A 14,859-nucleotide genomic window follows, 5' to 3' on the forward strand; every position below is an offset into this window, starting at 1 on the left:
GGTACATCAGAAGTCTCAGTAAACGTTAGTTCACCACCCTCTAATGTCTTACCTTCTCTCTCTGAACCGCCTTCATTTTTTGGATTTCAGCTTCTTCAGCTTCCTTATTGATTCTTATACATTCTTCTCTTTTTAGCTAAATTGTATTGAGATTACAGAGGACAAAAAGCAGTTACTATTTTTCAGTCTGAACTCCTGGAACACAGAATTATGATGAAAGGCAAATTACAATATTGTCTGTGCTATAGCACGCCATGATTATAGGTTGGTTCTTCGAGCTACTTAGATCACAGAAAATGGTCAGGCTACATCTGCTGCCCATGAAACTTCTTTGTGCCTCTTCCTTGGTCTTGTCTCTCTGTGTCCCCTGCCCCCAACCCACCCCCACCACCAGCCCAGGTTGAAGAAAGGGCAGATAATTTTTCCTGATTATAAAACTCAGAGTTCATTGTAAAAAAAAAATCACTGGAATCTTAAAAATTTTGTACTACTTTCATGACTGGAATGGAGTCAATAAATCCATGTTCTTGGAACCTAAATATTCAAAACATAGTAGAGACTTAAACTAGGCAGGAAGAAATCCCATTACCAAAGGTCCCACTGACTGGTATACAAGCTGGGTGAGAATTTGTGATATTGATCCCTTCATGCCTCACATCCTGATTTATTTGATTTTGAGGGTTTCTTTTGCAATTTGTTTCAAGGTTTTATGCTTTTGGTAGAGTTACTGTGTTATTTCATGGTTACTTTGAAAGTGCTGGTACTCTAATTTCTTGCCAAATTTAAGCTAAAAGAGATGGATTCTGACCTTTTTCTGGTATTTAGATTGTATCAGTTGAAGTTGTTGTCTCTGCCTGACTTCAGCCTCTGATTGGCTTCCACCTAAGACAAAAAAAGTCACGAAGGTGGAACATGAGTGTTAAGCTGAAATGTCAGCCATCAAAGACTAATTAAATGATGTCTACACCATGAGTTTCTTTAACATTTTCATACCCCTAGAAATAAGGGCATAACTGAAACCAAGTCCCCCTAAAACCGAGTTCCTCTGCCAAGTTTATGATTAATTTCTCTATCCAAAAACGTTATTTCCTTTCTTGGAAATAACACCTGTTCTCCTCAAGATCAAGGAGTATCAAAGAAAAGTGGGAACTGTAACTGAGCAAGACTCTATGGGGTCTTCCCGGGACAGACCCCGCCCCTCTATCCTCTGCTTTAGCTCCTCTCTGAAGCACCTAGATAGCAGTATCTGATACACTTTTCCTGAGTTGTTTTATAGATGCTAAAACCCCCACCAAATGTAAGATGATAACTACGTGATGCCCAAGAGCACACAGCCCCCAAGCCTGCCAGAGCCTAAGGATAGATAATGTTAACTGCCATGACACACTCAGCGCTAACCAATAACCTCACCACCAACCAATCAGAACTGGGCACGAGCTGATCACACGCCCTTTGACTCCCCTCCCTCACCTGGCCTTTAGACGTGCTTTCCTAAAACCCATCGAGGAGTTCAGGTGTTCTGAGCACAAGCTGTCCCCAACTCCATGGCTGATGCTGTACAATAAACGCTGCACTTTCCTTCACCACAATCCGGTGTTAGCAGATTCGCTTATTGTGCATGGGCGAGCAGACCCAAATTTGGTTTGGTAACATAACCAGTTTTTAAAATAAGACATTGAACAATAGTAACTGCATAAAAGAGAACGAGCTGGACAAAAAGATAAGGCCATATTCCCCAAGAAGAGGACAATGCTACTGAGGTTTTTCAATCACGTAGGTATTCAAGTTTTTACTTAGACTGAAATCACACCTGAAGGTCCATGCTAAATAATAAAAAATAGTGCTTTGGAAATTCTAGGACACTCTTCCTGCTAGAGTATGACCGTTCCTTAACCTAATAAAGATGATGATCAGTGATGCTTCCAATGTTTTTCTTCTTCTGACTCTATTGCCCTGTATTCAAGTAGCAAAGCTCAGGAAATCCTCAGAGGTCTTGCAAGTATACAGTCTTTATAACCCAGTTTTTAAAAGTACGATAGGAATATTCTAGTTAAAATTGATTGTCAATCCATACTATTTATTGTTCTTTCTTTAGGTATTCAAGAGAAGAAGATGGCTGTTAGATTATTCATCTCCTCTCTCTTAAACCTATAATAACTGAGGGCCAGAAATCCTTGCAGCTTGACAATCATCTAAGAATTACTGTTTAGGGATTTCTCAGTGTTTATGCAAGCTTGGCGTGCATATTTTAAAGATCCCTTTGAAATAATTCTCTGGTGCTTTGGTCACTGAAAGTGTCAGTTCTCTGAAAGATTCACTTGCACAGAAGATGCATTCAAACAATTTGCATTCATCATAGTTTTTATAATTGAACAGATGAAGACACCATAGAGACTTCTGAGTCCCAAAAGATCTATAATACCTGTTTGGTCTTGGCCCTTAGGAAAGAAACGGTGAGGGCGACTGAAGCTTTATCTAATGTTACAGCCACTTTCAGTATATCCTAGAACCACTCCAGTATTTTAAAGGGTAGAGGAATAGAGGAGGAGTTGAGAATTTAAAAATAGAGGAAGTTGGACTTTCCCGGTAGTCCAGTGGTTAAGACTCCACGCTTCCAATGCAGAGGGTGTGGGTTTGATCCCTGGTCAGGGAACTAAGATCCCACATGCCATGCAGCACAGCCAAAAAGTTAAAAAATTAAATTAAATTAAAAATAAAAATGGAGAAAGTCAGATGTCTAAGCATTTGCAGGTTTTCTTTAAAACTCATCTCGAAGTTTAAAACATTCTAGAATATTTTTCTACTCACTACCCTCTTCCCCCTTGACCATTCCTAGATACACCATATAGCAGAACTCCTGCTCATTTTTGGTTAAGGCCCCAAGACCATAGGTACCAACATCTCCAAATTGCCAAGGCAAGTGCTTGGCTCCTTAGGCAGGATCTGCAAAGGGGTAACTGCTGAAAATCAGTTTGGGGAACCTTAACTGGCAACTACCTTCAGCCTATAAAAGAGGTTAGCTAGATCAAACGGAGGTAGAAATCAGAGAAAAGACGTCTTTGTGAATTTCATCTTCTCTGTGTATGTGTTTGGGGAAGGAGGAATCTTCACATCAATGCGAGTAAGAGAGGTTTAGTGAAAATCACTTGACGAGCTCAATCTGTGTTCCCAAGAGACTGAGGGACCTGGTGGACCCATGCTTAGGAAAGTCAGAGCCAGAAGGCACATGGCGTTCTCAGGTGACTACTTGGACTGGTCATGAAGAAGAGGAGGCCGCAGGGCAAGTGGCCTGTACTCCCAGAGTTTGTGAGAAGAATACACAAGGGTTTCCTGCACTCCCAATCTGGTTGTCATGAAAGAGGATGCCAATCTAAAGCCATGTTAAAGGGACTTGCCCATGTGGGCTACCTAGAGGTACAATGGAGCTCTACAAAGATAGTCCAGCTACCAAGAGCCAACAGTGAAGCCAAGCACTGCCAGCAGGAAAAAGTATCATCTCTATCAAGGAAATCCAGGTGAGAGGTGGCTGGTGGGCAAGGAGTGACTCTGAAGAACTCCAAGAACCCTAGGGGTGAGATGCACAGTAAACACACACCAAAACTTGAAGCAACTGGGATCAGTGCACTTTAGACCCTAACTTTCCTTCTCCCTTTGACCCATGAGGGGTCAGAATCTGGGAACAGAGGAGTCAATAGAGAAAAACACAGCTACACCCCATTTCCTCTGCCAACTTTCTATCCAAAATAGGCCTGGGCAGGAGCAGGGAAGAAGCTTTAAACTTTATCAGTAACAGAGTTTTGACCAGTATTAGGACTGAACTTAATTACTGAAATGACACTGTTTTTATGCCTAGAATTAGCTGGACAACTTTATTATTTGAGAAAAAGCAAAAAGATTGCAGCATTATTTACAATAGCCAGGACATGGAAGCAACCTAAATGCCCATCAATAAATGAATGGATAAAGAAGATGTGGCATATACACAATGGAATATTACTCAGCTATAAAAAGGGATGAGATGGAGCTACATGTCATGAGGTGGATAGACCTGTAGTCTGTCATACAGAATGAAGTAAGTCAGAAAGAGAAAGACAAATATTGTATGCTAATTCACATATACGGAATCTAAAAATGGTACTGATGAACTCAGTGACAAGAACAAGGATGCAGATGCAGAGAAAGGACTGGAGAACTTGAGGTTTGGGGGGGGCGGGTGGTGAAGGGGAAGCTGAGACAAAGCGAAAGAGTAGCACAGACATATATATACTACCAACTGTAAAATAGATAGCTAGTGGGAAGTTGCTGTATAACAAAGGGAGTTCAACTCGAGGATGGAAGATGCCTTAGAGGACTGGGACGGGGAGTGTGGGGGGGGAGTGGAAGGAGGGAGGGAATACAGGGATATGTGTATAAAAACAGGTGATTGATCTTGGTGTACCCAAAAAAAAATAATAAATAAATAAATAAAATTAATAAAAAAAAAAAAACCCAAAGATCTAATTTCATCCAAAGAACATAGGAAAAAATAGACCCATGTGGCTGAAGTGAGAGGGCCAGTTAGGAAGGACAAAGCTGTCTCCAGGTTGTACCCCTCAAATGCAGCCTATGCAGCATAAAGGTGACACGTGATTAACCGCTTTCATGAAATACAGGATGATGATAATACTATTACTTGCACTGATTAAATGATTACCAAAGTAGCTTATTTTTACCTACATCTTGGAAAAAATACTTCTTTAAAACTACTGTGACAGTCTGTGGTTGACTGAATCCACAGATGTGAAACCACGGATATGAAGGGCTCACTGTAAAGTTGTATGCAGGTTTCTGACTGCATGGGGTGTCAGCACCCCCAAACCCTGTGTTGTTCAAGGTCAACTCTAATTACAAGTTCAGTAACTCAATTATGCCGTCTTAACTTGATTCTGTTTTTCAGACTTCCTTCTAGTTTCTCATTGTTGGAAGTGTTCTGGAGATAATGTGTGCTTTAAACACTCATTACCAATATTCAGAAAAAATAGAAGACTTTTTTGCCCAGGTGTTTGTGAATGTAAGTTAAAAAATTACATTTGATTTGGATTCAAATATTTATAGATTTACACTATATCTATTTTGTCAAAATATATTGTATAATATTTAATAAAATCAAATACATAAAATAAAGTTTTCAACACACACACACACACACACACACAAAAACTACTGTGACAGTAAGTGGCTTCTGACAACACATTTGTGTGACCTAAATCTGTGGGAACTATGTGTCCAGCCCTTTAAGCTCTCAGCTGCTGCTGGGAGAGAAAAGAGAAGGTGTGCACGATTCCCATTAGGCAGCTTCCCTGTTGAATGATTCAAACACCAGGCAAAGGCAGCCCAGGCAATTCATCACACTGCCTGCCACATGCTCCAGAGGCCCAGCATCTCTATCTGTGAAATGAAAACACAGGTGACGTTCTCTTTATATGCACCCTGTGTCCCCAGCCCACTCGCATCTTAGTGCTGGAACTGACTCTCCATTTATTTTCCCCCCATTACCAGTTAACTGCCATGATTAATATGCCTGTGATAGCACTAGCCAGCATGAAAAGCTATGACAGAGCACATGCAGCGCCCCAGGTAAGACTTCTTCAGAGCTGATCAACTAAGAGGCTCTAAATTATTTGGCAATTAAGCCATCCTTTTATTCCCACGTAACTGTTCCATCATCCATCTGCTACTTACAGAAAATCAGAAATAACAAACAACGGTACACCTACATACTTAAGTGTTTTGACTTTTTAAATGCATGCCATTTCAAGCAGCACAATGACCCAACGACCTATAACGTACATTGAAAGACAGAGGTGGGCAAGGTGCTAACGGGATCCTTGGGTGGCCCTGTCGTCCCGCGTGCAAGCAACTGGCTTGCTGGCTTACCTAGCTGCATGGGCGCCAGCTTGATGGCCTTCGCCCTTTGTTGCTCCTTCCACCTCTCCAGGTCCTCCAGCTCTTTTGCAGCGACTAAGCCAGGTGAGAAATATCAAATCAGCAATTATTAGAGTGTGTAAAGGAAACTGCTTTTCACTGCTTCCTTGAAAGTATAACAAACCATCATCAGATGGACAATTAACTACATGGGAGCATGAGTGGACAAGACATCCAGGAAAGGAAGACACCACCCCGTCCTAAGCCCTTGGGGTCACCCTAAGGCACTTTCCCTCCAAGAGTCTGAACAGAAGGTTCAAATTTGAAAACAACTTGAACTCCTTCTAAATAAAGAAGTTTAGTCTTTCCCCCCATTCTGGCATTTTTCAAACCCTATATTATTTAAGGTTAAAAGTTTCCTACAGAGAGTGTGGGCAAAACATTTATGTGTCACGAAGAACGTTTCACACACAGTAAACATAAATCTCTGTAGAATTCTGATGCCCGTATTCACCACACTTTAAATAATCCCCAAGCTTAATGTAACCATGAGGAATGAGGGCTCTCAGATTCCTGGCACTTGGGACCACTAGGCTGAGCCTACTTACTCCCTGTGTGGACGTGCTCATTCCCCAAATACACCCTGACTGGCAGCAGGGGGCGCCAGAGATACCAGTTCTGTTCTTCCAATGTATGCCTGTATCTCATTAGCTGTGATTATTTCAAACATCCATTTACAATATTTTTTGATTATTAGAGGAAAAAAAAAAAACCTGAAACATCTCAAAAACCCAGACCGCACTGAGACTTAAATTCCTGTTAACTATTTAAATCAAAAGCTTGCAAAATGCCAGAATCTTTGGGATCCCATTGGTCACCTGCAGTCAGTGCCCACAGTCACTGTCTGCACAGCTGTGATTGTCACACTCTGCACAGACCCAGATGTACCACCCAGGGGGCTACTTGTCCAATGGAGACCTTTATACAGCTGCTTTCCTGCTGTGCCCTTATGTCCACCGGTCATTAACAAAATTAAATTTCCTATTAAGATCAAGAAAGGAAAGCATAGAATCTCAGTGCTAGCCCCACAGTTGACTTGAACAAGCCTCAGAACTTCTTTGCGAATTAAATGAACTTTAGTTCTCCTTCCAGTCCTACAGTATAATGCTGTAACTTTAAACGGCAGCATTTATTTTACTGTACAACTTCAATTAAGCATATGTCCACCAAGTACAAGGAGCACAAAAGCAAGTAAGATGTAGCTCCCGCCCCCAAAGAGCTTATAATCTAAAGAAGGAAAGTGAAGTCATGAATAAAAACAACTGAGGGTAGACTCTGATAGTTACAAAATTATGGGAGCACAGAGACTAAAAAAAAAAAAAACCCATTAAGAAGTAATGGGATAAAAAAAAAAAAAGAAGTAATGGGACAAGGACTTACCTGGTGGCGCAGTGGTTAAGAATCTGCCTGCCAATGCAGGGGACACGGGTTCGATCCCTGCTCCAGGAAGATCCCACAAGCCGCAGAGCAACTAAGCCCGCACGCCACAACGATTGAGCCTGCACTTTAGAGTCCATGAGCCACAACTATTGAGCCCATGTGCTGCAACTACTGAAGCCCATGTGCCTGGAGCCCGTGCTCCACAACAAGAGAAGCCATGGCAATGAGGAGTCCGCACACCACAACGAAGAGTAGCCCCCACTCACCACAACTAAAAAGAAAGCCCGCGCACAGCAAAAAAGACCCAACACAGCCAATAAAATAAGTAAATAAATAAAATAAAAAAAAATCCACCTGCCAATGCAGGGGACACGGGTTTGAGCCCTGGTCCGGAAAGCTCCCACATGCCGCGGAGCAACTAAGCCTGTGCCACAAATACTGAGCCTGTGCGCTGCAACCACTGAAGCCCGTGAGCCTAGAGCCCATGGTCTGCAACAAGAGAAGTGACTGCAATGAGAAGCCCTTGCACTGCAACAAAGAGCAGCCCCCGCTCGCTGCAACTAGAGAAAGCCCAGGTGCAGCAACAGACCCAATGCAGCCAATAAATATATAAATAAATAAATAAATCTTAAAAAAAAAAAGGAATGGGACAGATCCAGAAAGAGATTATCTTATAATCTATTTCATATATCACTTGTCTCTTTCAAAAGTGTTCCTAGTCCTGTAAAGGTATCTGTAGTGAGCCCAATTTACAGGAACTTGATAGGTCTGTTGACAATAGATGTGAAATTGTTTAAGCCCAACAGATGCAATGAGTTCTGCTATTAGCACAGAGAAACAAATTTAGAAGCATTAACAATAGGATAATTTTAAAAGGCATAATTAAAACTGCCAAAGATTAAAAAGAAAAAAACATGAGATCTGGTGAGTCTATACAAATCAGAAAATAAAAATACTTCAGACCAAAGCAAACCAATTCTACTCTATAAGAAAATGAGAAGTATTTTGAATGTTAAATAATATACGTACTCCGTTGCATCTCATTTCTTCGTTTTTCATTTGGTGATATCACGGTATATGCACCTGTGCTAGAGAGAAGAGAAAAAAATCGATTATCATGAGAAATTATTAATGTATATAAACCACCAGACATTCTTTCTGACAATCATCACCATCAAATAGGTACTAGGAGAGATAATATTCCTCTTAAGACCCAGGTCTGTTCTCCAGGAGCTTACAGTCTAGTTGTCAAAGCAAAACAAATGCACACAGCCAAATATGGAAATATAAAGCAGTTGATTAAGAGTGACAAGTTACTGCTTCACAGTTAGCTTTTGGTAAACTGTCTTTGTAGGGATCCACTGTTCCTGCAGGTGGCGCCCACGGGCACATCCCTTTGAGATGACTGGCACTCTCTTCCACGTGACCCACAATGGGAGTAAAGAAAACACACATCTTCTGTTCCCGCAAACTGCGTGTAGGGGCCATTTGCAATGCAGCCACCTCCTCTTGATGACCCATCAGAGCGGCTGGATGGCCACAGTCTTGTTTTTGGGGGCTTTGACTTCCAGGCAGGGGTCCGCTGGGTCCCTCATTCTCCTGGGGACACAGGTTGAGCATAATCCGGATTGAGTTCAGAGGCAAGGAGTCACTTCAGTTCACCAGGGGGTGGGTGGGGCAGTGTAGGGATCAGGAAAGACTTCATTTAAGCAAAATATTCAACACTAAGACACAAGAAGTTGTTTAAATATTGTGAGCTTTCAAGGCCAGAACCTGTGCTTGCTTGATCCGTATATTCCCAGCCCCTGGCCCAGAGTCGCTGCTTGATGAATGTGGGCCGGACTGGAATATGATGCCACAGACCCAGTCAGTGAGTGTGTGCTGGGGTGGCTCTTCTTTGTGATGGTGCATGCAGTCCCACAAAAGTATGAGTACTTCACAGAGCAAAAATACAGCACGGCAACAGACAGCAGCATACATGTGGGTACAGGGTGAGGGGAAATGTCATGGATAAATACAATCAGCTTCTAAATGTAGATCTTTCAAGAAAAAACAAAATCCCAGATACTCTTAGAAGTCTCTGTCCAACACGGGACGTATAACTTCAAAGGACAAATTAGCAAAGATCGAACAGTGGAGGCCAAAAGCGCTGATTAACAGAAGCCATTTCTTCCTTATCTCATTATTTTCTTAGCAGTGAGCCTTCAGCCAGCTTCAAACTGGGCTTTAATTTTAGACTTGTACATGGGAGGTTTGCAACCACCCTTGCATGCAAATAGGGCTGCTGGATGCCCAATTACCTAATGTATATCAGCAGACGTTGCATGTGTAGCCGAGCACGCGTACAACGTACGTGATGAATACAAAATTAAGAGCCTGCCGCTGGAAATTAACCCCTTGTCCATTGCATATGTTTTGTTCACCCTCAGAAAGATTCTTCACTCCTCAGCTGCCCACACATTATAGAAGCTTGAGAGCTGCAATTCTGTAGGTAGCACCTGCGAACTTGAATATGATGGAATAGTGAGCCATTCTTCAGAGCCTTAAAGATGAAACATGAGATACTAGATTTCAATGCCAACCATGAAATGGCTGCAGAAGCATCAATGTCCCCTAACATTGTGGTTTGGAGCTTCTCACTATACCAGGGATTTGACTACACTGCAAATCAGTAGTTTTTTTTTTTTTTTTTAATATTTATTTATTTATTTATTTAGGCAGTGCCAGGTCTTAGTTGTGGCACACAGGATCTTTACTTGCCGCCTGTGGACTCAGTTGCTGCATGCATGTGGGATCTAGTTCCCTGACCAGGGATCGAACGTGGGCCCCCTGCATTAGGACCGTGGAGTCTTACCCCCTGGACCACCAGGGAAGCCCCAGATCAGTAGTTCTTAAACTTTAGCAGGCATCAGGATCACCTGGAGGGTTTGTAAAATGTTGAGTTTCTGATTCAGGAGGTATGGGGGTGGGGTGCGTCTGTAACTTGCATTTTTAACAATCCCCGGGTGATGATGATGGGCTTGATCTGGGGACCACAGTGCGATAGATCACGCAAGCTGTCTTCAAACATGTGGACTAAAAGGGAATTGAGGGATTAATAAATCACTGATAAAGACACAAAGGTTAAATCAAATGCCAAAGATCATGGGCTGACAAGCAATAGTGCTGATACTCAAACCCAGCACTTCTGACTTAGACCAGGTGGGTGTCTGGAGATAAGTATTCAGCTCAGCAAAGAAAACATAAAATATGACTGTCCTTAACTTCAGTCTCTTGACAGACTTCTAAACCAGCAGTCCCCAACCTTTTTTGTCACCAGGGACCAGTTTCATTGAAGACAATTTTTCCACAGACAGTTGGAGGGAGGCGATGGTTCAGGCAGTAATGCCAGCAACGGGGAGCAGCAGATGAAGCTTTGTTCACTGGCCCGCTGCTCACCTCCTGGTGTGCGGCCCGGTACCTACAGGCCATGGACCGGTATTGGTCTGAGGCCCGGGGATTGGGAACCGCTGTCCTAAACAAAGTTAATCTAGTTAGCCAAGCACCCATTATGGACTTGTTATGTTAGGAGCTTATGAGGAATGAGGGAAGATACCAAAAAAACAGACACCAACCCTTTTAACAGAGCCTACACTTTAATTAGGAACAATTCATGAAACCACCAGAGCAGACCACAAGGATGTTGAAACAAGTCTCAAAATGGGATGATGGAAGTAAGTCAGAGGTCCAAGGTGGAGGTGAGTCAGTGAGACCCCCAGAGGGGTAGAAAATTTCAGAGAAGAATAGCAAGTTGAGGCTTAAAGGATAGGCTCTCAAGTGGCAAAAAGGGTTTCTGTGTTAGCACTTTGCTGAGAGAATTTCCAAGTTTCGTGAATCTCTCTTACGAAAATTTCGGGAAAGGTTTGAAAAGAAAAAACAGTTTGTAAAAGATTTTACTCTACAATATCTAATCTGATTAAGTTTAAGTGTGACAACATCACACTAGAATCTTTAGTCTCAGGAATAGGACTGTGGTCAATCTATGGCCAACGTGTGTAGCCAGCAAGTACCCAGACAGTATGGGGCCATGAAAAAAGGGGAAGAATTATCTAGCCTTGAAATCAGAGGCTTTTAATTGAAAACATTTAAACATAACCTCAGGCTCAAGGACAGTGGTCCCAGTAATAAGTGTTTTATGTTAGAGAATTCCTTAGCAACCTTCTTAGCAATACTTTATTGGCTGAAGATGTCAAGTGTGAAACATAATATTCAGAAGAAAGCACTGCCAAGTACTAGAGCCTCTATTCCTCTTCCTTCCTACAGGAAGAAGAGCTTAAGTCTAAGGATTGGCTTTTTATTTATTAATATCCTGTGGCAAAGCATAATGCCTGGGCAGATACAAATATTCATCCCTTCTCTCTTAGCTTTTCCTTGACATGAATAACAAGTATAACTTATTCATGTTTTCAGCCAATTAGTTTCCACCCACAGCAAGGGCCTCTGCTGTTTTAACCTCCATGTCATCCCTTTCAGCAGCCTGACTCTCAAAGCTACTGATGGAGACAAGCCCAACCTACCTATGTTTAGTGTTCTGGTCAACATTCAAGCCACTGAAATAAATGTATATCTTTAAAAATAAGTTTCCTTAATTACCTCATTGAAATTTAATGAAATATCTCCATTTGTAAGATTATTTTCACTTTCCAACAGCACACATTTGTGAGATATACTAAGGGAGAACATAGAAAGAATAGCATAAGACAAAGGGAAAAGTGTTTTCCTGTACCATTAAAATATGCTTATTTGAGAAATCTTTGCCTTGCCCAGTCTCTCCTGAGCTACACAACTGCCTCTCGTGCACATTCTTGTGCAATTTTTATAAGGTCTCATCAATAAGCACTCTATGAAAAAATGTTATGTTGAAGTGATGAACAATATCTTGGCTGGCTAAAATTATCACATAAATATATCCCCTGGTGTGTACAAACTGCAGCAGATGTAATTTAAATTTCTAATTAAGAACAACACTGGTTTGACTGAAAAAGAAATGTAGTCAAGAGCAAAAATTCAGAAACAGATTGTTACAAACAGATAATTTCAAGCAGAAAGTAGACACATAAAGTCTACTGTCCTACAAAAAAATTGGTTTGAGGTTTTCATAGTTCAAGAAAATCTTATCCTTGGGTGAAACTGAAACGAAGGAAAAGTTTTGGTTAATCAAAGGCACTGGATAGAGAGTTAGTTTCTAGATATGTTTTTCCATATTGGTTTTTTTAATATGGTCTTCAAAACATGAGTCAAAACTGACAAGGCATTCAGGTTTTCAAAATTTCTTTTTTCCCAAGGGGGAAAAAAAAAAGACAAGATCAGACTGAGTAAAGCATCCTTGACCCCTAAGCCTATCACATCAGCCCTGATCCTGCATTCCACACCTCTGGTGTGGAAGAACTAATGAATTCTCTTTGGTGCCAGAGCCTGCAGAGCCCAAGACATTGTCTGCACACCCAAGAGGCTGGTGTGAAGCTGGTTAGTTCTACAACTCACAGCTTCTGTTGGAGGGCTGAATAGATGCCCAGAGAGTTAAACAGATACCAGAGGGAAAAGATAAACAACAGACCATCAGGTCGTCAGGGCCTTTGTTCATAGGATACCATTATGGAAAGTAGAAAGAGGTACACACACACACAAACACACACACACATCCCAGGATCCTCACGTAGGCTTAGTGAGAGGTGGTAAATTTATACAAATTAGAAAAAAGTGCCCCTTCTGTCAGGTGGAGGTAACCCTTAGGGCACATGATTTGTTATGTATTTCAGCCTCAAACTACTACCTTAGCCAGGCAAGTTTGTATAGTTACCAACCAGCACAATCATACAGGGTAGACCTGAAAGATGTGCTTCTTCACTTAAAACACATACATACTTACCTAAAAGCTATGGAAAAAAAAAAGCAAGAAAGATTCACTCTAAAGATACAAAGAATATATAGGAAATACAATAATGGAGAGAGTCCCCATCTTTAAGAGGCCAAAAACCAGTGATGGAAGTAGAGATGGGGACCAACTGGTAAGAATACTTGCAAAATGTATTAAATTGCTTCCTCAGCGAAAGTAACTACAAGGAATTCATATTTTCAGAACACAGAGATGTCAGGTCTGGGATGTGATGTGAGCCTACTTGCAAGCTAAACTTAGCCTAACAGGCTGTTACAGGTTCCTGGATGCTGGTAGAAGCTCTGGACTTTATTACTCGTGGCACAGCATCAGCACCAGCATCTTATGCCTGTTCTCTCCGGATCCAAGTCACCATGATGGATGTAGCACACAGTGTGTTTGCATCACAGCAGAGGAACACTGAAGTGTGGAACCCACCATTTTTATAGCAGATAGTAAGCAAACCTGGTCTTTGAGAGAATGTACCTCATCTCTCAAGGCTCCCAGAATATTTAAGAATGGCTTAGTGGGCTTCCGTGGTGGTGCAGTGGTTGGGAATCCACCTGCCAATGCAGAGGACACAGGTACGAGCCCTGGTCCGGGAAGATCCCACATGCCACGGAGCAACTAAGCCCGTGCACCACGACTACTGAGCCTGTGCTTTAGAGCCCACAAGCCACAACTACTGAGCCCATGTGCCACAACTACTGAAGCCCGTGTGCCCAGAGCCCATGCTCTGCAACAAGAGAAGCCACCACAATGAGAAGCCTGCACACCCGCAATAAAGAGTAGCGCCCGCTCTCTGCAGCTAGAGAAAGCCGGTGTGCAGCAACGAACACCCAACACAGCCAATAAATTAATTAATTTAAAAAAAAGAATGGGTTAGTGATAAGAAAATTGGCATTTGCATAAAAACACTTATCAAATTGTTATACATTTTCTATTAGTATTATTATTACTACTACTATTATTACTATTATTATTTTTATCATTAGGCTAAGCTCTGATTATGTCCACATGTCTTAGGCATTGCTCCTCAAGGTCATCTATAACTTAAAGGAGAAAGTTAGAAATGTAAGACACAAGGTATTTATATCTAAATACCTGCATAGAATATTTAAAAATGAAATTCATCCTGATTTTGAAATAAACATATGCTCATATAAGAAAATGCAGAAAATTATCTTTAAAACATTTAAGTCACTCATAACCCCTCTTCTCAGAGATCTCAATTACAGTTTTATTTGGGTGAAATTCAGTTCAATCTATATTCCGTACATATTACACAGTTGTAATCATATCTTAAGTCCAATTTTATATGCTTTCACTTATAAGTCGTTTTCCCAATTATGCACCTAACAAGTTTAATATTAAATGGCTACATAATATTACACAGTAGCGACGCACCCTTACTATAACCACTCAATCATTTCAGTTGTTTCAATTGTTCACTATTATAAACAACCCTGCAGGATGTACAAACCACAAAACAAAGATTGCACAGAACATTATCCAGAAGAAAACCCTTAATAGTCCTGCAGAATCAATATTCCGAACAGGAATATGACTACCTTTAAATTTTTCTTCCTTAGATATCCCAT

At 41.4% G+C, this 14,859-nt stretch overlaps 1 protein-coding gene across 2 annotated transcripts in view; it reads right to left on the reverse strand.

The window, feature by feature from the left end:
• EPSTI1 (epithelial stromal interaction 1) overlaps nt 1-14,859 on the reverse strand; it is a 91,955-nt gene that overhangs the window by 68,213 nt on the left and 8,883 nt on the right. For both annotated transcript variants that reach the window (XM_057707556.1, XM_057707557.1), the window contains exons 2-5: nt 8,374-8,432; nt 5,917-6,000; nt 809-882; nt 53-136 (exon numbers count right to left, since the gene is read on the reverse strand). In XM_057707556.1, the coding sequence (XP_057563539.1) occupies nt 53-136; nt 809-882; nt 5,917-6,000; nt 8,374-8,432 (301 nt within the window). The remainder of the gene's footprint in view (nt 1-52; nt 137-808; nt 883-5,916; nt 6,001-8,373; nt 8,433-14,859) is intronic.

This window comes from Hippopotamus amphibius, chromosome 14 (genome assembly GCF_030028045.1).
Source record: "Hippopotamus amphibius kiboko isolate mHipAmp2 chromosome 14, mHipAmp2.hap2, whole genome shotgun sequence".
In the NCBI taxonomy this organism is placed as follows: domain Eukaryota; kingdom Metazoa; phylum Chordata; class Mammalia; order Artiodactyla; family Hippopotamidae; genus Hippopotamus; species Hippopotamus amphibius.